The following is a 27,610-nucleotide window of genomic DNA, read 5'->3' as shown; positions in this document are numbered from 1 at the left end:
TTTTCTTCTAGTTCTGGTCCCAGTAAAAACTGAATTGTACTCTTAAGAACATTTTCTTCTGCACTGTGTTTTGAGTGAGTCAAGTTTTCTCCTCGCTTCTACTGCTGATACTAATTCATATCCTATGAATTAAGGCTTTAGTGCAGAATTTGATCACATCAGAAGGGCCTGGACTTTAGAAGTAGTATGGAGTCATACCTGTGTATTACCTGTGCATCTCTGCAAGTTAAGAGAATGGAGAAAAACCCAAACACAGTAATGTTGGTGAGAGTCTTTGTCACCTTGCTCAAATGGACAGACAAAAAGCAAAGAGGAAAACTGTGTCCTGTTCCTAAACTGGCAGTAAAGAAACTTCTGAAGGCCCATTTGCATTCTGGTTTTGTTGGGCCCTGAAAGCACACTGCATTGGAAGGTACTCTGAATTAATGATTTTGAAGATGTTAATTAATTGTTTGAAGATGTTTGATTTTTGTCCTGGGCAAGTAATAGTAATATTTGCTACAAAGGAATTTTAATGAGAAAGCAGAGAAGGGCGAGGGGAGGAGAAGCCATGCAGTGCAGATGGCTTTTCAAAAATGAGTCTGAGGGAGCAGATGTAGTGGCAACTGCTGCTGTGAGGGTCAGAGTTCAGGTGGTCACAGGCAGGTGATATGCCTTTGCTTCACAGCTTCTGAATAGAAGAGCAGGGCACCTTACCTTTGACAGTCAGTGCAGTTTCTTCTCGCACCAAGGACAGCTGAGGTTGTGATGCTGTTGCTGTTTGTTTTGTACTTGATCCCTTAGATGACAGCTCTCTTAGTGGAGTCCCTGCCTCTGAGAAGATCACATAAATCTATTGAAATTTTTATTTAGTGATTTTTAAATAGCTGTTTCCGTGGTGATATAAATAGAACAAATGGTTTAGAGCTGGATTTGTGTCCTCCTGTGCATCTCTGAATCTGCTTTCAGTTCTGTTTAAACCTTGCTATGAAGTAAACCACTTTGTGTGCGCCGAGGAACATGTGTCATCCTGATTGTGTTGATTTGCTGTTTATTTGCCTGTCTGTTAGGCTGTCCAATCTGTTGGCTCAAATGTTCAGTTTTAAGATGTGCCGTGTGTTGAACGTGGAATGGAGAGCCCTGTAGCTTTAAGTCGAGCAGACCCGGCCCTTCTGCGCATCTAAAGCAAATACTGGGCAGAAGAAGAGGTTCACAGCTTGAGCATGACAGTTTGCAGCAGCAGCGCAGGGGCTTGGCAGGCAGTGATGCCTGACGTGGGGCGATGCCCAGGGCCCTCCCAGCCCCGCAGACGCATGGAGTGGGGCCGGCAGCAGCTGGGCGGCGGGGGGCCATGCGGGGATGTTGATGTGGTGCTGCTGCACCTCCGTGTGCTGCCAGAGGGACTTCTGTGAGCCAGTGAAGGTAAGAGGAGCATGGGGCATCTGTAGAACGGCGTCAGTCATCTTGTTTGGCTGCTCTGTTTAGATCTCCAGAAGAACCTGACCTCATTTTGTAGCATTAGCCTCGGAAATGCTGCATTTTCCTCCAGGCACTGTTGTTAAATTCACTGTGGTTGTTTTTATATAACTTTTCTTCACTTCAGAAGCTGGGAAGCATGAAGAAGGCTTCTGTCTGAGTGAGTGCTGCAATCTGTGAAGATCAAATGTGCTGCTTCTTGGAGCGCTCTGAGTTTTCTTGTTTTAGGGTTTGTTGTGTGTAATGCAGTGAACGATGACAGAAGAGGCTGGTGCAGGCAGCCTGCTATCAGGGAGATGTTGAACTGGCAGCTCTTTAAATAGTTTTGCTGTTCTGACGGTGCAAAATGTATTGTCAGGAGGTAGCAAACAAACTGCAGATTCAAATTTTACTTCAGGTGAAAAAAAACAAGAGCAAACAGCTTCCCATGGATTCAGTGACCTTCAGAAATGAATAAGTGCTTTTCTTTGGTCTCGGCTAGCCGTGTAGCCTGGTGCTGCTGTGTCACAAGTCCGAGTTAACAGGGAGCTGTATTTTCCCCACGTTTATTAAATACTGAAGAGGAAACAGTAAGGACTTTGAGACTGATCTCTGATACAAACAGAAGACAATTCTTTTCAAGTTGCTACAATTAGCTTTCCCTTGCATTGTGACTCCAGCATTTGGAAGGGAAAAAAACAGGAATAAGGGATGCTGATGTTATGCCTTTGCCATAGATGGATGTTGGCCTGAGATTTGCTATCTGCAGAAGACCTCAAGAAATTGTATCGTGTTGCTGTAGTGTTGGAAGCCTGTATGTCTAACCACATTTGTTTAATATGCTCGCTGTATTCCTCTGGGAAGATCTGGATCTCCTATACTGGGATGTGTACTTACTGCATATAAGTGATGCACAGGTGGCTCTCGGGCACTGCTGTGTTTGAAATGCAGAAATGAAGTGCTTCAGACAACAGTGAAGACAGAGGACAGTAAGAAAAAATGTTGTTTTTTAATTTACGTTCCGTGTTTCATTTTGATGGATCTGAGTACTTGGCATCTGTAACTTCATGCTAATACATCGCCTCTTGAGAGCTGGGGGAAAGAAATAATTAGAATAGGATACCACGTTCTTGCCTTCTACATCAGATCAGGGCAGTTTGCTGTCACTGCAGCTGGAGGAAGGTTTTGACGTTGGGTAATGGAAATGCTGCCAGCAGTGTGTGTGCTACCATCAGCACAACATGTCTCTAGGTGGAGTTCCAAATTAAGAGTCATAGTTTTCTTAATGGAAATACTGAAAGGAGCGTGCTAACTTCAGTATTTACTTAATACAGTGTTCGGTATGGGGCAGGACTTTGTTTCCTTCTTCTGCTGGGTACCTGCACTCTTTCCCTTCAGTGCAGCCATCTCGTTGTAGCCACACTGCGTACAGTTCCCTTTCAGATGCCAGAAGGCATGTTCCACGTGTCCCACATGCTGGTCCTTCCCTGTGCTGCAGTGACTGCCCTTCCCACAGTGATGCTTCTTGCTGTTATGTTTGCTGCTTCAAGCAACCTTATTGGTTAAGTGTAGGAGTACCTTTGCAGCACTTAGGACTGAACAGCAGGCTGTGTTTGAACAGGAAAGGCATCTCTGGGGCCAGCTCTTTTGCATAGCTCTGTAGCAAGTGTAATATTAGCTGTGTGTACGTTACATAAGAAAGGCTTAAATAAGGGAACAGTATGTGAAGAGATTATATGTAGGAATGACAGAGAAATGTGTTCACAGGAAACCTGAATCCTGCTGTTGTGAAATGTTTCTTTTACTACAAAATACTGTTTGAATTAGCTTTGAAATATTGGTCACAGTTACTTGCATGTTAGCTTTTAGCGGAGAAAAATCACTTGAGAAGGGGTGAGTCCCCACTCTCAGTGCAGCAGTTCTGTGCAGAGTGGTCATGGGGGGATGTTCGTTCTCCCATACTCCAGACGTGGGTTTGCTCAGTTGCTTTCCATGTCAAATCTAACTTGCAGTCTGAACAGTCAACTCTTTTCTTTATTAATGAATATGTAGGATGCAGTAATAATCTGCACTTATCAGTTAGCAGCTTCAAGCATGAGAAAAATAAACTGTACTCTCTGGGAAGTGTTAACAGTCATTTTGCCTGTAAGTTAATAAGATGTGATTTGAACATCCAGGGGAAACCAGAATGTGTTTATAAAGGGAAGGGTAAAAAAATCATTTTACACGGTTCTTTTCAGATAAAAGCTTGTGTAAACTAGTTTCTAAATCTATCCTCCCAGTCCCTATGCTTAACTTTTTGTTCAGATTCACCTCATTTCCTATCCTTATTTTTAACTTCTGGCCTGATTGGCAATCTGCACTTGATTAAAAGTTTGCAGCTGCTAAAATAAACATCCATTAATATTATTCTGGCCATCATTTTTACCGCGTCGTTCCCTTTCACCTCAAAAATCAAGTTCCTGCAAGCCTTTGTGTATAGTTCATTTCCTCGCTATTTTTCTGTTCAGATTGTGTTATTCATTCCCATGGACTTGCCTTGCCCATAATGCTGTCATTGTCATCCTGTTTATTCAGCTAGCACTGCTCATTTTCTTCTTGACTAATCTGTAGCTTTGGAAAACCATTACTGAATTGGACCACCAGGCTTTACTCTTTTCACATTCGAAAATTTACTGTCTCAAAATTTTGTAAATTCAGGGTCAAGATGGTGAGGTCTTTGACAGCAGGTATGTTTTAACATGAACAGAAGAAAGCATAGACGTATTGTGAAATGTTGCTCTGCTGAGGTTGGTGGCTGGCCCTCCTGCCCCTTCTTAGTCATCTGCCGTCTCTTCCTCTTTCATCAGCGTGCAGACGCGCTGGCCCTGCAGGAATACTGAGAGCCACGTGTGTTGCTCCAGGTTGGCAGAGGTAATGTGAGTGCAAATGTTTTAGTAATCATCACTCATTATTGTTTAACTGCTATGAGTAAGGTGTAAAGCCATTTCCTCTTGGCGTTACCAGTGTTGGTTCCTTGCTGCAGTTGTTATCTTAGACAGGCAAAGGGATTGGATTGAATTTCCTTATTGTAGTTTTTCAGGGCCATTTTTCGTTTTTGTTTTCTCAAAATGTTTTTGCATTTTTTCCCAATAGCCAGGTTGTTCTTCTCGCCATCCTGAGGATTAATTGTCTGCAGGCAAAGATTGTTTATGTCTCTCAGAAATCCTAATTATGATCTAACCGTTGAGCTGCAGGAAAATACACAGCAAGGCTTCCTTGAGCTGTCCATCTGTTCTTATGCTCTCCTTAGCCAGTTTTGACTGTGTTTGGATTTAAGCACTGCTCAAAACAGTTTCTGACAATGATGACCAGCAGTTTTCTGTGAATGAGTAAAATGTAAAGTTGCTGTAGGTTCTGAAGATCTGGTCAGCCTATCAAATTCTGCAGGATAACTGCAGTGTGCCACAAGGAATCATGCTGGACCTGTTCTTCATTGTTTTCCCTTTGTATTCCTGTTGGCAGCAAAGCCAAGGTGTATTAAATAGCACAGGAGCACATCTGCATACTGGGCACTTACCAAGGGAGGTGGCAGGTGTAGTCCTCTCTTCTTTGAATCCACACAACTGATCTGTTGTGTTTGTAGGGGTGGTTCAGTGCAGCAGTATTTGCCTCTTCTGTTGGTCTTCAGACTAGAGGTGAATGAACAGAAATCTTCTCCCTTACACCTGATATTACATCTAGATCTAGAAGCAGGATTTGCAGTGATATAGACATACATTTTGCCATGTGTAGTGAACCAAAGAGTTGGTAGTATCAAATGTGTGGCAGTTTTGCAGCAGGCTGATAAAAAGGGCTATAGGCCCAAGCTTTTATTTTCTTCATAGGCGCATCAGAAAGTGTAGTCTCCATCCTGGGAAATACTCAGAAAACACCTACTAGACTATATTAAGTGGATATTTGGACAATCTCAACCAGTCTGTGAATCTGTAACATCCTATAAGAAGGAAAGCATTAGAAAAAACTTAACCGTAGGTCCTAAATGACTTACTACACTACCAGAGTAATTTCTGGTGTTTCTTTTTTCTGTAGTTCAGGACTCGCAATAGATTTTGCAGTATTCTTTGTCCTTACAGTGTCCCTTCAGGATCCAGTTCACTGTCTGATCTCCTGACAGCAGGGCTGATAGCACCTTGACTCAAACATTGTCTGAAGAATCACGTGCTGCATGTTTTTATGCAGGGGAGATGACATGTGACTACTGACTGCCAATTACATTTAATTTAATGTGTTATTCAACACAACAATGCCTCTTAGTAATTCATAATGTTTATATGCATCTTCACTATATCTTATGGGGATTCTATGCACAACTTCATAAAAACAAGTATATTTTAATGGTTTAATGCAGATGTGAAATCATATGGTGGCCTAACGGAAGTCACTTTTTGCACTGTGCAAATACTGAAGTAGAGGGAAGCATAACACTGCAGAGGTACCTCTGACCCAGCTGCTCCCAACATAAGAGAAAATGACCTCTTCCAAGTAACATAAATTGTAATTCTCCCCAGCAGATGTGACTGACCCCCTTAAGGGGGGGCTGCAGAGCACGTGGCTGCCATAGGTTCGTGGACTTGTGTCTTTTTGAAAAATCTGTGTAGTAAGAGGTAGGAACTCCTAGCTTTTTATTTCTTTTGCTGCAACTGAAAATGAATCATCAGTGTTTCTTATTTACAAAATTACTTTAACATAGCGATGAAATGGCTTGCCCATTTGGACGTCAGCTGCCGGAGATCAGTTTCACCGATTTGAATCTGCTATCGGATTATTTTTAGAACTATATCTTGGCATTTCTGTGAGTACTTCTTCCAGGCTTACAAGAGTAGAATCACAGAATAGCTCTTCCTTTTGTTGAAGTATTTTAAAATAATTTATTAGAGCTAGCAGCAATGAAAAATCCTCTGGTATAGAACCTCTCATAAGGGACATCTGAGATAATTCTTTGTAAAGCACGACTGCTTGCATGGGAGACTGGATCAATTTTAAGACTCAAATATGACATTTTCCAAAAGAGTTTAGATCCTGTTTTATAGTAGTGCTCTTCGGTTCCAAGATCCACTGTTTTATCTTTTATTCTCCAGAGATCTCAAGAGCCATTCTGTTTGTGGGTATTCTTTTTTCTTTTAACACATCTACTTGTGGGTATTCTTTTTTCTCTTAAGGTTTACTTTTCTGGCACCGAAAATACAATCTAAAAGGTGTCTTGAAACAATCTTTCAGTTTGGTGTTCAGAGCCGGTACTGAGCATATCAGGGTAGGAAGTAAATAGCTTTGTATCCTGCTGAAAATATGAGGATACTCAGGAGAGGTCAAAAGTAACTACCTATCCCAAGCTAGTAGTTAATAGCTTTAATAAACACCAAGCCGGTTGTGGGAGTTCAGAAGACAAGCAGTGGGGCCTCACTCACCGCCTCTGCTCAGGGCATTGTCTCCGTGAGCCCCGGCTGGGAGGGTGCAGGCTGGGCCCGTGGGTTACGCTGCATTCATCTCCAGGCAGGGAATCCAAGGTGTACAGCGTTCTGATGGTATTACTTGCACTGCTTTAATTACAGCAGGCTTGAGACAAACACCCACATTTTTTATCAATTAGTTTATACTACTGTGTGTTGTTCAGTCACTGGAAGATGGCTAATGGGCACCTCGGGAGCTGCCCAGCACCCTTATGGGGCTGCTCTCAGTTCTTAGGTCCCTGTTCTCTTCTCACCTTGCCCTATGTACTTCTGTACCAAGTAGCACAGCGCTTTGCAGTCACTTGTAAAGCTCCACGTGAGGGACGAGGGAGCAGAAGCAGAGTATCTCCCTGAAGCAGGCCTGCTGTTTGCCTCAGCCAGCTGCCCAGATTGTTCTCAAACAAACACACAAAAAATGAGGAGAGAAAAACTTTGAAATCCTGAAGTGGTTTCTGTAGTACAGTGACACTTCTGAAATGAACACTCGTGACTCATCTTCAGCAAAGCCAAAAGGCAAAACCATAGTTCTGTGTGGGCAGTGATTGTGAAATGAACATATAGGAATGCTTATGCAGAAGGGAAAACCCGATGGCTCTGGAAGTGCTGGAGGTTCAGTGGGAAGGAGGAGGAAGAAGTGAGGTCCTCTGTGACTCTGTGTGATGGGCGGCTCAGTGGCGGAGCAGCCTGCAGCTCCCTGCTGCCGGGCAGCCAGCAGGCCTGCCTGATTGTACTGACTCAGGGTGCCACCAAACTGCATTGCAAGGGAGAATTTCTGATTGGACTGTAATGCCTATTTATATACAAACACGGACCATTACGGAATTTCTTTTACCAGCATACTTTCAGGACAGATTGCCAGTCATCCTCAATCAATAACGCGTCACAGCACTTCCTGCTATGCTGAGGGACCTGATTGTGCTGAGCCTTCCCTTCCCAAAGCCCCAGCTCAGATCCTGAACATAACTTCATACGGTCCTTTGCTTTTTAATTGGAATAAGCTGCCCTTGTTCATCTAGAGTAATGTCCACTTATCTGACAATTCTAAAGTAATCAACCCAGCATGTCTTATTCCACCACAGCTCTTCTGATTTATTTTCTATGACACATAGATATAGGAAAACAACTTGAGAAGATATGCTGAAGTCATTTGACTGTAAAAGGAGGAAAGAGCATTTCTTCAGACATTTTTTTCTCCCACAGAACTCTTGTCTGAGAGGGTATACTGTTGGTGTAATTTACTGTAACTATCCACAGATGTTAATTAGGGCCCACTTGCAGCAAATTAAGCTGGTAGAAACTGCTTATTGCAAAGTAATGTTGAAGTCCCATTTAGTTCCTCAGCACCGAATTGTGCAGGATTTAGCTTGGAGCTAATCAGTGCCGTGGTGAGCTCCCAGCCACTGAGCACGGGATCAGGCACTCACCTGTACTACCACCAAGAAAGTGCATCTGTGTGAAACGAGTTGCTTGAAATCACTTTAAAGAAATAAAAAATAAAAGGCATCAAACTGATGTTTCTATTTATCTGTTTTTTTATTTTTTAGTATCTTAATACTTACATTTACTTCTTGAGTAGATAGCGATCTTCACAAATAAGTTGATAGCTTTCTTTTTGAGAAGCCAGTTCATTTTGTGAGGCAATTAAGAGGAGTAATAAGATTGCGGTGGTGTACTGAATAAAGTGTGCTGCTTTGCAGCTTATGGCAAGGTGGGAAAGCAGAAAATGGAGCAGTGTGCTACTGCTCATAAGGATCTGCTGATGGGGAGTTAAGTGCTGCAACATGGCGTCGTTCTAGACTGGGCATGCCCGATGCACACAGATTTTTGGTTCTTTCCAGGAAGACACTGTATCAGTGACAAACTGAACTCCCCTGGAAAATAAGTTAGCTGAGTGTTCTGTGCATCCAGCTGGTTCCTCTTGGTGAGACAGCAGAGCCCCAGCACCAAGCTGCTGGGAAGGGCCCTCGCTGCGCACAGCGTGCAGTGCTGCCGGGCTGCAGGACGCTCGCTTCAGTGCAGGGAGTGGTGAACACAGAATGCTGGAACTGGAGAGAGGGATGCGGTTAATTCTGGTACTTGTTATTTTGTAAAACATATATTCACCAGACAGATATGGTAATGTGTTCTGCGCTCGGGGCTGAGATCTGAACTGTCTGGTAGTTGTATAAGTAAAGTAGTTGGGATGCTGCCCTGTGCTTTGATCAGGCTGCTGGCTCCAAGGAGACAAGTCACAGAATCGTAGGGGTTGGAAGGGACCTCCAGAGGTCATCGAGTCCAACTGCTCGTTTGCTGGACGCATAGGCAGGGCATGGAGCAGCCTGCTCGTACAGCGTGCTACGGAGCTCCCTGCTGCATTCGCAAAAGCCGAAATATGTGCTTGTTTATGCATCGTTAAGCAGAGGTGATATCATGAGAGGCATCGTGTTAGAGTCTGCTTTTCGGAATACCGCTAAGCTGTGGTAAGCACGGCAGTCCCGTAGATGAGCAGGTGCTGGTAACATGACCTGCAACCGAAAGCGAAGTTGTTTTTAACTGCCAAAGTGGTAAGAATAAATGAGGAGGGGGAGGCGCGGCCGCGTCCTGCCCCGCTGAGCATCCTGCGGGCCGCGCCGAGGCCGCTCGGGGTTTGGTTCCCTGCTGCCGCTGCCCGGGGCGCTCGGACCGCCGAGTCACGTGGGCGCCGCCTCCGCGGCGGGGCGGGCGGGGCGGGCCGGGGTCAGGTGGGCGCCGCGGCGGCGGCGGAGCCGTGCGGGTTCCTGGCGGGAGCCATGCACTGGGAGCCATGCACTGGGAGCGGCCGCTGCTGCTCCGCACGGCCAAGGTACCGGGGCCGCGGGCCGGGCCGTGCGGGGGCCCAGGGCCCGGGGCCCGGGGCCGCGCTCAGTGGCGCTGAATGAACCGCATCGGAGAACGGAAGGTGTCGCGGCTCGGCTGAGCTGCCGCTCTGCTTTCTTTATCCCAGCTGGGGGAAAACTTGAGCGCTTACTCTGGTTACTTTGAGTGGTTCCTTTGTGGTGAATAGTTGAACTTGATTGTGCTTTGAAGCTTGCTGCCTGTTCTCCTCGCGCTTGTGGGCACCTGCTGGCTGCTGTTACTGAGAACCTGAGGGCTCAGACTTTGTCCTCAGCACTGACCTCAGTACAGCTTTTGCTTTTCTGATAACTTCCCTTATCATCTTGCTTTCTGGTAAATACATAAAGTGCTGGGAATAACTTGGACTCGCCAGAATACTTGGGCTGTATGGTTTTTCTTTTCCCCGGTTGCCTTCTCTCCCTTTCTGTTTCATTGCTGTCTGATCTGTAGCTACATATCAAAACTTAATAGCTACCAGCCTGCAAACGTGCGTTCTGTGCCGTGCTCAGGGGTGTCAAGCTGACTTAAGCATTTGAGTTTGCCCTTTCTTTTGTCTTCTGTTGGGTGTCTGTAGAATGCACAAAGCTTGTTTTTTACCTGTAGAAGATCAGTTTATTGATGCTGAACCCTAGCCAGCTGAACAAAGGTGTATTTTCTGCAGAATTCCATCCACGTGTCAGTTTGATTGGTACAAAAAAAGGACAGTTTCTGCATTAGTAAAGCTGGACTTTAGTGCTCATGTTCATCTCTCTCCTTGTCTAGATTGAGCGCCTGGAAGTCAGCAGCCTAGCCCAGACCTCCAGTGCAGTGGCCTCAAGCACTGATGGCAGCATCAATGCAGACTCCGTTGATGGCACCCCTGATCCTCAGCGCACAAAAGCAGCCATCACACACCTGCAGCAGAAGATACTGAAGTTGACCGAGCAGATCAAAATCGAACAAACAGCCCGTGATGACAATGTGGCAGAGTACCTGAAGCTAGCCAACAATGCAGACAAGCAGCAGAGCGCCCGCATTAAGCAAGTGTTTGAGAAGAAAAATCAAAAGTCTGCCCAGACGATCTTGCAGCTGCAGAAGAAGCTAGAACATTACCATCGAAAGTTACGAGAAATTGAACAAAATGGAATCCCTCGGCAGCCAAAGGATGTCTTCAGGGATATGCATCAGGGATTGAAAGATGTTGGAGCAAAAGTCACTGGCTTCAGTGAGGGAGTAGTAGACAGCGTTAAAGGCGGTCTTTCCAGTTTCTCCCAAGCCACGCATTCAGCAGCAGGAGCTGTGGTTTCCAAACCCCGGGAGATTGCGTCTCTCATCAGGAACAAGTTTGGGAGTGCAGACAATATTGCTAATCTGAAAGACTCCTTAGAAGAAGGCCAGGAAGATGGGACAGGAGGCAAGGCTCTAGGTGTTATCCAGAACTTTCAGTCAAGCCCAAAATATGGCAGTGAAGAGGACTGCTCCAGTGCTACATCAGGCTCAGTGGGAGCCAACAGCACAACAGGGGGCCCTGTGGGAGCTTCCAGCTCCAAAACAAACACTCTGGATATGCAGAGCTCAGGGTTTGATGCAATACTACATGAGATTCAAGAGATTCGAGAGACACAGGCAAGACTGGAAGAATCATTTGAGGACCTTAAGGTTCGCTATCAGAGGGATTACTCATTAATAATGCAGACTTTGCAGGAGGAGCGGTACAGGTAAGAACCTTTTTATTAGTTTTCACATGAAGTACTGTGAGTGTAGAGCATGAGAGTCCTGGAGAGTAGTACTCAGCAGCCTGGTTCAGGGGGGGTGCTCTGCAGTCAGTTTGGGATTTTGCTCTCCTAATACTGTCTTTTGTAAATATCCTTATTCTGCTGATCTTTATCTTCTCTCTACATAAAGGAACAGCAAGAATAAAGGTCATTTCATAGCCAACGAAGTTCAAGAAGGTGTCACCAGGAAACAGGAGTACATTGATTACTGTTAGCCAGGCAGTGCTTTGCCCATGAAAAAGCCTATGAAGGTCTGGGCAAGGCAGGGTTCAGGTGACATCCTGACCCTTTCAACACTCAGAGTTGCATGTACAAGGGAAAATTATATCCAGCTTTCTTAGGGTCTACAAAAAGACATGGTCTGGCCCTTATGCCAAAACTAGGATTTACATTCTTGGTTGTGCTCCACAATGGCAAAGTTTAAATAAATGAAGGTAAATGAAATGTTAGCTAATGGCAGTGTTCTTGTCATGAGGGTATCATGGCTCTGGAGGTGGACCAGTGCCGTGCTTTGGTCGCTCTTCGCCTTGCTGGAAGGACTGGGGATGCAGTGAGGCTGTTGCCACACTGACAGAGTCCAGCACTGCAGAGTATGCAGAGTCCCCCTCGTCAGAGCAGAGCCTGCTCCCCTGCCTCCACAGGGGCAGGAGGAGGGGACAGCTGGAGGCTGCATCTCTGTCAGCCCACCCAGGACACCAAGCCTAAATTCAGTGTGGGTTTTCTACTGCACTTTAAAAACTTTAAAGGAAAAATGCAAGGGACCCAGCTCCTCATTCAGATAGAGGACAGCAGGCTTTTGTGAAAAGCTTGTTTGTGGCCTTCATCACTTAGACCAGACTGCAAAGCACAGTCTGTGAGGCTCAAGACAGTTGCTGGTTTTGGGGACAGGCTCTCTGAAATGCTCTGTGCCATTTGCTGCCTCAGTTTGGTTTGCTCTATGCTACATAGTCACTCTACAGCATTTCAGACATGCTGGTGCCAGACCATTGGAAAAACATTTGAAAAGGCTTAGCCTTCTGGGATCTTGTAGTGATAGCAAGCTTTCTGTGTATTTGCAAAGCTTGGCTAGACAAAGCCAAACCAACATCACTTTCTAATCCCACATTGTGACAGTCAGCGATTTGACTGAAACCAGAACCCAGCACAGCAACTTTGGTTCCTAGTACCTCACTGTCATGAGGTCACATTGTCAACCAAAGGGGAGTTAGATCTTCTGCTCCACAGCAGAGAGGGGTCGTCTTATCTGGTGCTGTGTGGGTTGTTGTTCTGCACATAGAGCAGCAGCCATTCATAATGGAACGCTGTGTGCAAGCACTGTGCAGCTGAAGGAGTGGCCTGAAACTACAACAGAAGACCTTGGTTGGGGACTAGTGTATGTTGGCAGCTAAACGGACTAGTTATTCCCTGACAGCATTCAGCAAGTTTAATGTTGGTCCTTCTGTGAGTCCAGCATGAAGCCCTCCCCTGAGGATGAGCCTAGCATCTACCCACTAAGGCAGCCTGAAGTGAAGAGCTTTCAGGAGAGTGTGTATTTGATTTATACAGACATAACGATATAGTGATTGAGGCTTGCATTTGGAAAGTTGATGCAGATTAGTTGAAGGTGTGGCGTTTAGAGAGGACTGGTTGAACCACGTTAAGTGCCCTTGACTCTGCAGGCTTTCAGAGGTGAGCAGGTAACATAAGGAGCTTATGGGTTAATCATATTGAGAGAAATTGTATGAGTCTAGATTCTTGTTTGATAGCCTCCATCTTTTAAAATATCAGGAAGATAAAAGCCAGGAGAACGATGTGATGTGTGAAGACAGAGAGGATGCTCCTGTATAACTATGCTCCCATAACTATGCTGTATTTCTGGATGCTTTCAAAGAAAAGCACTGAGATCTAGTTTAAGTTTTTCATAGAATGGCCTGGATTGAAAAGGGCCTCAAAGATCATGTAGTTTCAACCTTCCTGCCATGGGCAGGGTCGCCAACCACCAGAACAGGCAGCCCAGAGCCACATCCAGCCTTGCCTTGAATGCTACCAGGGATGGGGCAGCCATAACCTCTCTGGGCAACCTGTTCCAGTGTGTCACCACCCTCTGAGTGATACACTTCCTCCTAACATCTAACCTGAATCTCCCTGTCTTAGTTTCAAACCATTCCCCCTTGTCCTATCACTGTCAACCTATGTAAACAGTATTTGTTCCTCCTGTTTATGTGCTCCCTTCACGTACTGGAAAGCCACAGTGAAGTTTCTTCTCCAAACTAAACCAGCCCAGTTCCCTCAACCTTTCAACCGATTTTTAAAAATACTTATTTTAGAGAGCCTTTGCTTATAGTCTCCTTGCATTGTCTCTAGAATCCAGAACAAACAAAGCAGATGCTATGATGTTTTCTCACCCAGTTTTGGTCCTTTTCCTCATTCTTAGATGTTCTGCTTTTCTGCAGATTCTAGTCTGTTCTATCTGCACGCTTATTTTGTTTCTCCTTATCAGACAGGGCCTGCCTCACAGGCATCCCTGACCTGCTCCATCTGCCTCATGTCCTCACTTCCAGCTCTCTCAGTGCAGCTGCTGTCACCATCTCTGCAGGCCCTGTTGGCACAGCCACTCCAGCCCTTGGCCCCAGGGATGCTGGGCCAGCCTGGCAGCACTCAGGGACACGTGTTGGCAAAGCATGACCTCAAGATTTTGTGGAGGAAGGAGGACTCTGGCCTGCACCTTCGCACTCATTGTGTTGCTTCTACACTGGGAATGGACCCTGCCACTTATCTCAGCAGTTGGAAGGCAGCAGTTGTTTACTGATACGAGCAGGGACTCTCTGTGCTATTGAGACTGACATAAAGTTCCTGCTGAGTGTTTTCATCTTTCTTGTCCCTTCAGGAACCTGTTTGTACACAGAGAAATCATGAGCTCACACGTTTGGAGCATGGCCAGGCTGAGGTCTCGGGCTCCCTCCCAGCCCAGCATCCTTGGAAAGTGTGTTCTGATCCCCCAGCTTCCTGTCAGAGAAATCTGCCAGCCGAAACGCTGGGAGCTCGCACCGTCCTTTTTGTTGTCATTTAATTGTTAGGCTTCAGTCTGTTCTCATTTATTTTAAAATAGATCACTTGTGCTTTTAAAACTCTGGGACTGGAGGATTGAACTGTGTAAGCCAGGGCAGCAAATGCTGTGTGTAAGGCATAAAAGGATCTTCACCCAGGTATGAAGCACTGAGATGTTCCCACAAAGCTGTGGGAAGAGGTCTTGGAGCTGAAAGCACAGCATAAATAGTGTCACAGAGGGCAGCTCTGCCACTCGAGAAGTCTTGGAACATACTGCTAATAGTGCTTTCAGCTATGTTGCTTTGCTATTGGAAGCAATGTATTCAGCAGCATGAAAAACATATTTGAGAAACAAAAGCCAGGGACGTTCTGTAGGACATAGCTCCCTCCCCCCTCCAATAAAAAAAATAGTATTTTGAGAGGTGTTTGAAGAGAGAGATTAAACTCAGTTCATTGTGTGCTGTTAAGATCTTTTAGCATTTCTTCAGTCAGTTTCTTCACATGCCAGAGCACTCACTGGGCATAAGTAAAATATCTTCATCGTGCCTCTCCTGTGCATATGCTGTATTAGCTGTGTTATTTTGCAGCTATTGAAACATGGGTTGCTTGTAATGGGCTTGAAATTCCAACAATGAAGTGCTGCATACAATTGCAAATTATCCCTATCATATTTTGAAGGTTCTGAAATAACATGAACCTGTTACTGAAGTCCATTTAAAACTCCTTCAATGAGAAAGAGAGCTTTCTCAGAGATGTCATAACTCCTTTTTTGTGCAGCTCTCTTCTACCACACTGCTCTCAGACGGTTCACCATAGCAAACTGAAAAATAAGCCAGCAATTCATGAGCCCTTCGTGTAAGTAATGCAGTGGGTCTTCACTAGTTAAGCTGAATCATTTACAAGAGATTAAAAATATGTCAATAAATTAAACCTCCGTGCGATCTCATGTGTAAAGGCTAGAATGTGCTATCATGTTCTCCAAGGCATCAGTTGCATATAAAAAGGAAAATGCTTAAGAGTTTACAGTATTAGAAGGGAACTTACTCTAGTTAAAACAAAAGTTGGGAGAATAAATAGCGCTAATTCTGAACTTGATTTCTTCCACTGCTTGGCAATTGTCATTTCTCCTCTCTGCTTGTTTTTCCCTGGCTTAAAACAAGACCAATGCTATCTTACCTGGTAGAAGGGCTTTTTTGAACTCCCACAGGGAGGATTTGGTGTTGTTTATAAAGCAAACTTGTGTAGGCACAGTCATTTTTCAGTAACAGGTCTGCAGTATTCACTGGTCTAGCAGTTGCCTTCCTCTTCTCAATAAAGCTGAAGAACCTTATTATCTCATTTCTAGATGTGAAAGACTCGAAGAGCAGCTAAATGACTTGACTGAGCTCCATCAGAATGAAATCCTGAATCTGAAACAGGAGCTGGCCAGCATGGAGGAGAAAATTGCCTATCAGTCTTATGAGCGAGCCCGGGATATCCAGGTGGGTGACAGAAATGGGCGTACTGAAGTCCAGTCTTACACCTGCTCCCTTAGTAACTGATTTTGAAATACTTTGAGTCAGAATTGGTTGTAAATCACTATAGATTTATTGCTATATTTACATTAAAGATTTCCATAGGGTCTTTATTCAGTCTCTGACCCTCAGATATCTCCCCAGATAATTATTTTGTAATGAAAGTCTGTGCATGTTCAGTGAGCAAATACATCCTGAGGGGGCCTCCACTTGTTCAGATAAGGGGTTTGATTTGAGTGATAGCACAGTGGAAGCCTGTATGCACTTTTCATACTGGCTCTATTTGTAGGGTTTTGTTTGGATGTTGGAAACTAATGGGCTCTGACCTGCTTTTTTTTTTACAGTGGTGTTCCCAGTGAACTCCTCTAGAATGCATATCTGTGTCACAAATTTTAGAGCAGTCACCGAAGATGTCTCAGGAAAAATACAGCTAGCTTTGTACTGCATTTGTCAGGAAACAGTTATTTCTGTTGGTTTGCTTAAAGACAGAGATATTTTAAAAAGTAAGGTTCCTTAAGTGTTCTGAGGACCAAAGCTAAGGAACAGAGTCTGTGGGGTGGGAGGGCCTTCCACAGACCCAAGCAGGCACAGGGTGAAGACCTGTGCAGTGATCTGAGCCAGCAGCTAGACCTCATCAAGGCCTATTCAGAAACAAATCTGTTGTCTATTTTAAATTCTTGTTATGTTTGCTTTAGCAGGCATCCCAGTGTAGATAACTGACATGAAATATTTATAACGTGAATGGAGAACTGTAGGTCAGAATTCTGCCTTTCTTCCTCTGAAGGAGTCCCAGGCAGGTGAGTGCCTCTGCAGACAAGGCACGTCTGGCTCGTGGCACGCTTGGCTCGTGGCACGCTTCTAGGCCCAGCTGCAGGGCAAGCTGAGTCCATGTCCTTTTGGGCTCCTTGCTGTTTGCAGGCATTGTTCAGTATTACTTGTTACTTTCAGGTAGCTTAACTGAAAAGAAATCCTTGTGCTTCATTGACTTCCACAGATGTCCGACAAAGGCAGAAAAACGTAACAAATGACAATGAACTTTAGGTTAAGTTTAACATAAATCAGTGTCTCTGGCCTCTGGCAGTAAACAACACTCTCTCCCTTTGGGGATTGTTGCAGTATTCACATTCTCCTTTCTAATTTAATGCACCAGGAAGAATTAAGGTTGGAAACTCAAACTGAAATGGGATATTCTCAATAGCTTTTTCTATTCTTCATTTCCTGGTTCATCACCTTTAGTATAAACATAAATAGGGACCGGCTATTTCTCAGCACTGCTGGGGAAAAGATAAATGTTCAGTTTTCTTGTGTGAAGGAGCAGCCAAGGGTATGGGCTGATGCTGCAGAGGAGCAGCAGCAGAGCTTGGTCTGCAGGCATGGGTCCTGGTTCTGATTTGATCACTGATGTGAGGGATGTGGCTGCTCTCTGCAGACTCGTGTCTGTTACCGAAGTCCTCATTCAAGTCCGGGGGAAAGGAGTCTGGAAGGAGCACTGAAGGCAAAATTATAACTTCATATCTGCTAGCACATTGCCTTAAAATCCTGTTTGTGCCTCACCCACCCGCTGTCTGGTGCCGGTGGGTGTGCTGGCCAGGTCTGGCAGCAGCCCACAGCTACTCCTCCTGGTTGCCAAGTGGGCAGCCCCAGCTCTGCATCCCAAGAGCTTTCCCTGTGCTTGTTCAGCTCACTAATCAGGCAGGATGCAGCTGAGCCTTTTCAGTTAGTTGTTGCTGTTGACTTAGTTTTGTGCTAGGTTGAATGGGGGTCAGATGAGCACAGACCAGAGGAAGAAAGTGATGGAAATGAGAGGCTCTGGGAACACACAGAATGAGGGAGGAAGAGGTGTGCTGACAGAACACAGTACCTTCATCCCCTCAGGGTTCTTTTGAAACTGAAACTGAGGTGAGCTGCCCTCCTTTCAACTAGGTGAAGGCTGTCTGCTTGTGAAGGGCTCTGTGTCCTCCTCCCTATGGATCCAACCACAAATCAGCAAGGATGGTAAGGCCTCTGCCATGTGCAAGGACAGCTTACATGCAAAGTGTAACGAAGCCTGGCTTCTGCCAGAGCTGTCACCTTACTCCTTCAAGACATTCTCAGGGAAGTGAGGTCACACGGTGTCTTACACACTCTGCATTTTGTTGATGAGGACTCCTCAGTCACATGAAGTGGCATCGCCTCTTCTTCTGCTGCAGGATATGAAATCAGTGTCACGACTTACATCCTGCAGAAGGTGCATGAGGAAGGTGGCCCTGCTGTGGTCTGGTTGCTAAGATGAGAGCCCTGGGCTGCTGCAGGGTCAGCCTGCAGGGCACAGGAGCCAAGCGGTGTGTTGTTGTCTGCAGGAGGCCCTGGAAGCATGCCAGACCCGCATCTCCAAGATGGAACTACAGCAGCAGCAGCAGCAGGTGGTGCAGCTGGAGGGTCTGGAGAATGCTACAGCCAGGAACCTGCTGGGGAAGTTCATCAACATCCTCCTGGCTGTCATGGCCGTCCTCCTTGTCTTCGTCTCCACTGTGGCCAACTGCGTCGTGCCCCTCATGAAAACTCGCAATAGGACGTTCAGCACTTTATTCATAGTGGTTTTCATTGCCTTTTTGTGGAAGCACTGGGATGCCATCTCTGGCTACTTGGAACGGTTCTTGTCTCCCCCCAGATGATGCCATGAGGAATTGGCTGCATCGCCCCCTCCCAGCACGCCCGGTGAGCAAGTGTGGCAAAGATGAGTCAGCAACTACTCCGCTGAAGTTTTAAAGTGTCTGAGTGAATTTGTTTACATTTAGAATAACGTTTTTTCTCTGCGAGATGCATTGCAATAGTATTTTTTAGATTTTATTCAAGAACTCTTTTTGGCGAGAATCCTGGATAATTTTTATGTAGCATGGTTCTCTTTGGATGCAAATCTTAAAATTCTTTAAAGTGTACAAAATAAATAAATAAAATACAGAAGTTTGGAGCATACCAATGGGCAGTTTAAACTGTGGCTTGAACTACTGTACTAAACCTGTCAGGAAGAGGAAAATGTGATTAACTTAAGATGAGCAAAAATAAATGTAGTGCACGCAGCCTTGAGGGATGGTACCACAGCAAACCTGTAACACTAAACTTTTACTGTGAAGTCTGCTCACATTCCATGTCCAAATGTATGGGTTCTGAGTGGTTTCTTTTCTTAACAAGAAAACAAAACAGTGCGTGGATCTCTTTCCCAGCTCAGCATCTGGGTTCGCCGTTTGTGCTAACCTGACTTGGTGACTTTCTCTAAGGCTGGTTAACCTTGCTAAGCATATGAGGTGGAAGCCTCATGCCATATACAGTAACTGCACAGTCGTGCTACAGTATTTTGAAGTAGTCCTTGAAACACTTCTCTTTAAGCAAAGCCCTTGGTCGCACTTTTAAGGCTTTTTTTTATGTATGTATATTCACAGATTTAAAAAAAAAAATCCAAACAGCATACTTGAAGAGTGTTATACTCAAACTCTCAGTGCTTCCTTATTGTTTCTAATAGGATTTTTTATTATTATTATTATTATTATTATTATTATTGGGTTGTTGTTGGTTTTTATTTTTTGGTTTTTTTGAAGGGGTTGGGAGGATCATTGCTTTTTTTTTTTTTTTTTCCTTTAAATAAAGAAGTGATGTTTTTAAATGAAGAAATGCGTGAATAATTGTGAACTGTCTTGTCCTGAAACAGTTTTGAGGAGGGCAGAAGGTAGTTTCTAGTGCCAGCCTGTCTGGAACGCAGTGCTGTTCATCTGCCATTTATCTGTCCTCCTGTGCACACAGATGCAGCGTCAGGAAGAACGTCTTTCCTCTCTGCACATTCTCATCAGCCAGGTGTGTTTGGTTTTTTTTTTCTTTTTCCAAATGCGAAAGAGAATATGTTTATATTTCTCGTTTCAACATCATCTCTCATTCCTGGCCTCAGGATCAGAATAGGGAGTTTCTTTTCATACCTTCCAGGGCAACAGACAGATTATTTTAAGAAAAGAATTGCTGAATCAACAGTCTGCTTACAGGAGCAACTGCCTCAGAAATATCCCTGATTCAGTTTTTAAACAGAGTCCTAAAAACTGAAACCAAAGTTTTCCTCCTGTCAGGCTCTGATAAGGTCATCTGTGTAGAGATATTACAGACTGTATCTGTGTAGTGTGCCATAGCCAGCGTCTTCTTCCTTGCCTGTGCGGGCAAGCACTTGCTGTAGGTACCTTTTCAAAGCTCTAAAGGAAATGTCAGCTTCAGCCATAAGCACCCAGGCCCAGCGACATTGCTGATGGATGTTGGTACTGGCAGGCAAGGCTGCATGTCCAAGGAATCTGGATTCATTCTTGGTTATTTTTGGTTTTTTTATTTGGTGCCCCTTTCCAGCCTAACAGTGTCAAGATACAGCTTCCATCTCCATTAAATGTCAGAAGACTCCAGGAGTCCCTTTCAGCACCATTCGTGGTGTTTACTTAGACCTTGCAGTTTTTCTTCCCTCCAGGTTTACGTTCTTTCTAGGAACTAAATGTTGCTCAGGTGACCTAGACCAGTTGAGATCATACATATACATAACATGGAACATGTGCATTATATATACTATATTTGTATATGTGTATATGTGTGTGTGTGTACATATGTATATATGTATATGTGTGTGTGTGTGTATATATATATATATATATATATAGGATATATATGCCGTGATGCAAATTCTGGACTCCTGTGAAATTCCCCCAAACTAGTTTAACTGCTTGCTGGCCAGGGCAAGCCCTCCACAGTTCAGCCATCCTTCAGAGAACCTTTGTGTTTTTTTCCATACTCATAAAAAGCTCAGGTACCCCCAGGGATCCCAGCACGCCTGCCTTTGTCACCATATGCACTAATCTACTCCTGTCGTGCTTAAAACACAAGTTGCCAATTGCAACTTAACTAAGCCAAAAATAATCATTCTTCTCACAGAGTTGCAGACAGAGCAAAGGTTACGTAACCGTTCCTTCTCTGGACCACTCTTCTAACTTCAGTGAACCTGCGTTCCCTTTACCATCCTTATCTGGCTGGTACAGATGACAGGGATAATCATCTCCTGCCATTAGGCAGGTTTTGTCAGAAACAACAGCATGGAGCACAGTAAGAAATAATCTGGTACATAACTGCAAAGCGTTGCCTTTATTTGTGGTTCCTGGCCTCTGCACCTCTGTTCTCCTCAGTTTTGGTCACTGTAAAAGAGCTCACGGTGGATTTTCCCGTGGTTAAAGCAGGAGGCAATTGGAAGCCAATGGACTTGGAAGCTTAGTGCCACTCATCTGTAGTATCTGAAGGAAGCAATTGTTTCTCATCTTTGTATCCTAATTTCATTTAGCGTCTCAACTGTGTCACTTTCAGTAAAGGCCATTTGCTAATTTGCCAGGTGTAGGCTTGATAGAAACTTAGCACCTCAAAAGTGTTTGGTGAAGGCCACATGTATATGGTTCTAGGCAATGTCTGTCTGTGTGTCTCTTTCTCTCTCGACACGTTTTTCCATTCCAGAAAGCTGTCTGTAGTAATGCCACATATGATGCTGCATCCACCACTTTTCTTTTCCTAACGGGACTGCCATGTGTTTTGCCTTTTGCATTAGCAGGATGTTTTGGGGTTTTCCTCCCTCTTCGATTTGAAGGTCTGTGGCGATTTCTGATAGATAACAATGATGGTATTGTTGGAAATGTGATTCTAGCTTTAAGGCTCCCTTTCCCTGTAAGTGGTTGTGTTTGCTTTCTTGATGAAGTATTCCTGGATGATGTGTAGAGGAGTATCTGCTGTGGGTGTGGGTGTGCATGTGTGAGTCCCTCTTGTGGACCTTCCCTATGGATGTGTGCTGTGGTAGTGACCGTCTCTGAGTTGCAGAATGTTTCCCTAAACATTTCATATTTGGAGTTGGAACGATTCTGAAATTATTTGGCTATGTTTAGAACATATCAACTTGGCATATGAGAAGGGAAGAATGTAATGGACTGTGTTAGCTGGGAAAGCAGCAGCTCTGCAGAGAAACTCTGCATTCCAGAGAAGTTCCTCAGTTTTTCCCTATTTGCTTTCTCACTGTTAAAAAAAAAAAAAGTCATCCTGATGCAAAAACTTTCTGGTTTTGATATTAATTTCCCCTTCCTCTCAGCTTCATCAGTGTAATGATACTGAGCATGCTCACAGCAGTGATTCCATTGGTTTATTCCAGTCCTGTGAGTTTTTAGGGTCTGATCCGATTAATCACTGAGTTCTGTTCGTGTTGCACTGGGACAGAAGCACTGTCTTTCAGCTTTGACAAATATGCATTTTTTTTTAATTAAACAAGAGGCAGCATTATAACAAAATAAGCCAACCTGCAAAGGAGTCCGACATTGGGTCATTCTCACAGTTTTTAAGTGAATTCTGAATGTGGCTTAAGAGTTGAAACCCTGTGTGTCTGTCGTGTGTGCCAGGTGGTATAGTGGTAGGCAGTTGACTTAGCTGTAAGTGTGTTCTAAAGGTGTAAAAAATAAACAGAAAAACTCACTTGCACGGATTGAAGAGTACAGAAATGACACTTGTGAACGTAACACTGTAGTTTGTAGATCTTAAGCTGCTAATTGTTGAGAGAGATTTACATTTGTCTTGTCTGATTGTTGCAGATTTATCTGTAACACTTTTACTGTATATAAAAAGAATTAAATAAAGACCTCAGCTATTAACACTGGACTAGTCTGAATGTTTCCGTAGGGCTGCGGGAGGGGAGTCAAGAAAAATAAGGAGGTGGGGAGAGGGTGGGGAGTGTGTTGCACCCTAATAGCTCAAGTTTGATCGTGTCCTTCCCTAAAAGCTTCAAGTTCGATCATGTCTCCCCCTGAAAGATTCAAGTTTGATCAAGTTCTCCACAGGTTCTTATCAAGCTTCATCCTACGGTCAGCCAGACCCCGTCTGGCCACAGTGAGAATGAATGTGCCGTTCTGCACAGTGCTGCATGCTCCATCCTCTGTGATTCCAGCAGTTCAGGACAGCTGCTGAGCAGGGGCACTGTGGCTCCCCTGGGTACCAGACCCATCTGAGCACCTCTGATGTACGTTTACACTCCTGGCTCGTGGCTCAGGTTGGAGGTGGGTGCTGAGGGGGGACTCGTGCTGCCCAGGTGGATCCTGGCAGTAGCACAGGGCTGGGGCTGGCTCTCACATATTCTTTTCTTTATGGGTTGGCAGGATGAGCTCAGTGCTAACCTGCACGTGCGAAGGGAACTGTGCTTGTGGCCACAGCCCGCAGCTGTGCTTCACGTGGAGCTGGTGATGGAGGAGGCCCAGGCTGCACCTCAGCCTCGGAGAGGAAAAAAAAACAGCTGTAGGACCATATGCACTGACCAGAACCCATTCCCTCTTGCTCTGAGGAAAGGTGAGAGCCTATACAATGTGTGCTGGGCCACCACAGTAAATACAAAGATGTTGTCTACCAATTTTCATGCAGTTTTTCAATTCTTCAGTACTTGTACAAGCCAGGAGCGGGCAGATCTCACTGACGTGGAGAAAACACTCAGTCCCATTAGATTTGGTGAGCTCCTCAGGAACACGAAACCAAGGGAATGGGAACAATATTAAGGGGAAAGAGTCTCCTGTTTACACACACACAGAAGTTATAAAACCAGCAAAAGATGACAGCAGAAATGGCAGCTGTTTCTGCCCATAGAACCCCTGCAACTGGAGGGGAAATTGCAGCGGATCACGGATGGAGGGAGCGCCTGGAGCTGACTCAAGATGGGACGGAGGGACTGCCTGAGGTACCGTGGGCCCGCACTCCTTCGGGGTCACCCGGCAGGGGTTATATGGCACCGGTGGCGGCTGCACGTGGCTCGAGACGCACAGGAGGGCACAAAGACGAAGGATGAAAGCGGTGGTTTTATACCCCCACGTCAACAGCGCCGATCCCGGCACGCAGAGGCTGGGAGACATCGCTCCGCTCCTCGTTCGCCTGCGGGAGCGGCTCTCCCGGGGGGGCAAACGGGAACGCGGCGCCGGACTGAGCTACGCCGAGTGCCGCCCTGGAGGAGGAAGAAGCGCTCCTTTGGGGCGAACGGAAACGGAACGCCCAACGGCGCCCACGATCACGAGAACGGGAGAGCAGCTCCGAGCAGTGCCGCTCCGCCGCTGACCTTCGGGCGCCATGGTGGCCGAACGCGTCACGCGGGGCTGTGCGGGCACGGGGGCGCTCGGCCGAAGGCGGGAACCCGGAGCCACGCGCGCGCCTGCGGAGCGAGAGCCCCACGCACGTGGGTGACGGAGGGGGGAAGGGGGGAGAGAGGCGTCCGCGGCGCGGCGGGAATCCACGCGGCACTGCAGCGCCGCCTGGCGGTCACCACGCGCCATCACGCACCGCGTGGCGACCCCGGCGCGCGGGACGGGTGCGGTGGGGGCGGAGGAGACCGGGGCGGTCTGCGGGCGGCGTTACGGCGCTTTGCTGGGACAGCCGGGCCCGAGAGCGCGAGGGTCGAGCGAGGACCGTTCTCACTTCGGTTGTTTTAAAACGGAGAGATTGTCATCGTTCTTGTTGTAAGTTCTGAGAGAAAGGCACGCGCCAATCGATACTAATTTATTTCAGAATTTACCGAGTAAGCGATAAAGGAGCGAAGCGGCGCTGCGCGGCCGGGAGCCTCCGCCCCACCGACGGCGCCTGAGCCCTTCCGTCCCTTCCTTTATTTCCACATTTGTGGCGTGTCCTCCTTTCTTTCTGCGGCTGTGCCGGTTGCTAGGGGGTCGTTTTCTGCCTCGTGGTGATCGATGTGATGAAGGCCGTAGTCTTCCTCCAGAGCGTCCTTTTGACCTTTCAGCTCCGATCGTGGCACTCCGGAGGGCATTTCCACGTACTTGTCATGTTTCCTTAGAAGGTCATCGTTATCTATTGTTTACTGTCCGGGATGTCAGAACTATGCACTGTGGTTACGACTTGCGCAGGCTACATAGTTTCCAGACAAAACATTGACATATTCATTTCAAGTTGGTTTGATTAACAAGTACAGAATTAACTTTACTACAGTTCTAATCCGGTCTGCGTTCATCCGAACACATCCCGGGCGCAAAGCCGCGCCGGAGCCGCCGTCCGTCCGGGCGCGCCGCCCTCGGTCTCTGGCGCCACCTGGCGGCCCCGCACCGCCACCGCCCCCTGCCCCGCACCGCCACCGCCCCCTGCCCCGCACCGCCACCGCCCCCTGCCCCGCACCGCCGCCCCCACGGTCCGCCCGCCGCAGCGGAGCGGGCGGCACTGACGCTCACCCGGCGGTCCCGGCCCGCTCGGGGTCGCCGCCGTTTCCTCGGGCTGTGCTCCGGCGCGGCCCCGCCGGTCCCAGGGCCCATCTCGTGGCCGGGCTGCTGGCAACAACCGCAGCGGAGCCGCTTCCGTTGTGCGTTCCCCTCCCGCGATTGCGGTCGCTGCCGCTCGGAGCTGCGCCCGTGTGCGCGCGGGCCCACGAAGGGGCGGCTCCGCGCGTGGCCGTGGCCCTCGCGCGGCTCTCACATCGCTGTGGGACGCGGCCGCGGCTGTGGCTGCAGTGAGAGCCATTTGCCCGAGCTTTCTTCTCTCGAAGCGTCCCCGGGGTCTCCTACGAAGCGGCAGCGGCTGCCCACCCGCGCGTGGGAGTTCCTGCGGTCCCTCAGCGCATCTCCGCCCCAGGGCCGGCGCGTCCCGCAGCGGAGAGCGCATAAAGGCGCCTTTTGCTGCGGTGCAGGACACGCTCCGAATTAAAGAGGAGAAAAATCATGAGACTGAGAGGTTCTGCGGGGACATGGGGAACGCTCAGAACAACGGCCCCATTGATGGAGCCCTCGTCCGGCTGCATGCCCCGGGGGGCTCGGGGGTGCCCTCCTCCAGCAGAACGCCCAGCACCCCCGGCCGCGGCCCTCAGCCCGGGGCTGCCCACGGCGCCGCTCATTAATGGGGTCCGGCCGCGGCGAGGATGGGGTTCAGCCGGAGCTGCAAAATCTGTGGGAGCCGTCCCGGTCACTGCTGCGTAACACGTCATAACAAGACGCATCCCTCCAACCTTACAGTGTAGCACAGAGAGCCGCAGCCCCAGCGGCAGCGGCAGAGCGGCCCGTGCTGTGCTCCAGGAGGCTTTGCAGCCACGGCCTCACCCCGGGCCCCTGGGCAGGGCTGCTCCTTTTGCTACACTTTCCATTGCTGCTACTTGTGGCCATCCCTCCGGAGCCAGCTGCGGTTTCTAAGCTGCCGTTCTCCCTCCGCCACCAGCAGCTCCAGCTCTCCCTCCCTTCCTTTCCCACTGCGCTGCATTCCGGACGGTGCTGGAGGAAGCCCCGCTGTGAGCAGCCACAGGCGCACTCTGGTCACCTCCTCCAGCAGCACCATGCCGTGTAACACTGCTTCATGCACACCACTGAAGCTCAGGCTCTCTGTGTGCCCCCATAAACCCTGTCCCTGCCCCTGTCACTCCATAGGAGCAAGCCCCCATGGATCAGTTCTTGTATTCATTTCCTCTTATTGATGGCACTCAGCTTGCTCGCCCTGTCTTGGAATGTTAGATTTCTGTTTGGAGCATCTGGAAACAACATTTCAGACAACACAGGTTGTTGTCACCACGTAGGGCATCCATTGCTGCTGCACTTTCAGAGGAGGAAGATCTGGGCAGTTCCTGAGGAGGGCTGCATGTTGTACACCAAGGAAGCCCCTACCATGCTCAGAGCTTTGGCTGAGGATGCATTAATGAATCCTCCTGCACAGTGGCCTGGAAAAGCAGCCCACCCCCAGCCCAGCATGGAACTGGAGAGGCACATCTGAGGGGACGGACTGTGGCTCTGGGAACTGGGCACTGAGCCCTCCAAGCCATTGGCCAGGAGTCAGACTGCCCCCGTGCGAGGGCACCATCATTGCCCACGGCACGGGGTGGGCACAGGCTGTCCATGTTGGTGCAGCTGTGGCACAGCACGAGGGTCTCCACCGCTCCCCGCAGCCACAGAGCAGGGCTGGTTCTGCGGCACACTGCCTGCTGCACTCCTGTCCTTCAGGATGGGACATGGAGCGGATCTTGTCACGCTGAGGAAGAATCCCATGAAGCCTGGTTGCTTTTTCGCTGTGATTTTCTGTCATCTTAGACAAGCCTGTCTTTTGGCTCCTCTGGTACTGCCAGCCATGGCTACTGCTGTTGATTTGATAATATAACTAATCTGGCTTTCTTGAGAGCAGCCATACCTCAGAGCTGCTGTTCTCCTGCTGGAGCCATCTTCCTTCCTCGTGCTCTTTCTCTCTTTCCCAGCTGGGGCCAATCTGTCTGGGAAATAGTCCAATTTGCTTCCATCTGATGGGAGCAGATCCTAGCTCCATTCCCTTCATCTATGCCGGAGCTGAAATCGGCCAAGGTCATTACTCTGAAATCACTCATTTTCCTCTGCATTTTGGCTGCCACTTTTCCCACTCTGTGCTGGTCCAGGTGGGAAGTGGTGGCACTGCTGAAGATCTCTTTTCCCTCGGGGTCTGCTCTCTGTGGGTTTGGTGCCACACAGCACCATAGCCCCAATGAGATGTACCCCAGATTGCAGCCACTCACGTGGCCTCAGTGGGAGCCCCA

General features: G+C 47.3%; 1 protein-coding gene across 9 annotated transcripts in view; it reads left to right on the top strand.

The window, feature by feature from the left end:
• Nucleotides 1-22,745, top strand: part of TMCC1 (transmembrane and coiled-coil domain family 1) — a 66,122-nt gene extending 43,377 nt beyond the window's left edge. For 7 of the 9 annotated variants that reach the window (XM_065749303.1, XM_065749304.1, XM_065749302.1 and 4 more), the window contains 3 exons: nucleotides 10,539-11,473; nucleotides 15,903-16,038; nucleotides 18,411-22,745. In XM_065749303.1, coding sequence (XP_065605375.1) covers nucleotides 10,539-11,473; nucleotides 15,903-16,038; nucleotides 18,411-18,725 — 1,386 coding nt within the window. In that variant the 3' untranslated portion in view covers nucleotides 18,726-22,745. Of the gene's footprint in view, nucleotides 1-10,538; nucleotides 11,478-15,902; nucleotides 16,039-17,821; nucleotides 18,357-18,410 lie in introns of those variants that run through there. The other 2 variants (XM_065749305.1, XM_065749309.1) reach the window with 2 other exon arrangements.
• The last annotated feature ends 4,865 nt before the right edge of the window (nucleotides 22,746-27,610 follow it).

Source organism: Cyrtonyx montezumae, unplaced genomic scaffold (genome assembly GCF_038088225.1).
Source record: "Cyrtonyx montezumae isolate F1298 unplaced genomic scaffold, pur_monq_1.0 scaffold_6, whole genome shotgun sequence".
NCBI lineage: Eukaryota > Metazoa > Chordata > Aves > Galliformes > Odontophoridae > Cyrtonyx > Cyrtonyx montezumae.
This window is presented reverse-complemented; position numbering and strand designations above follow the sequence as displayed.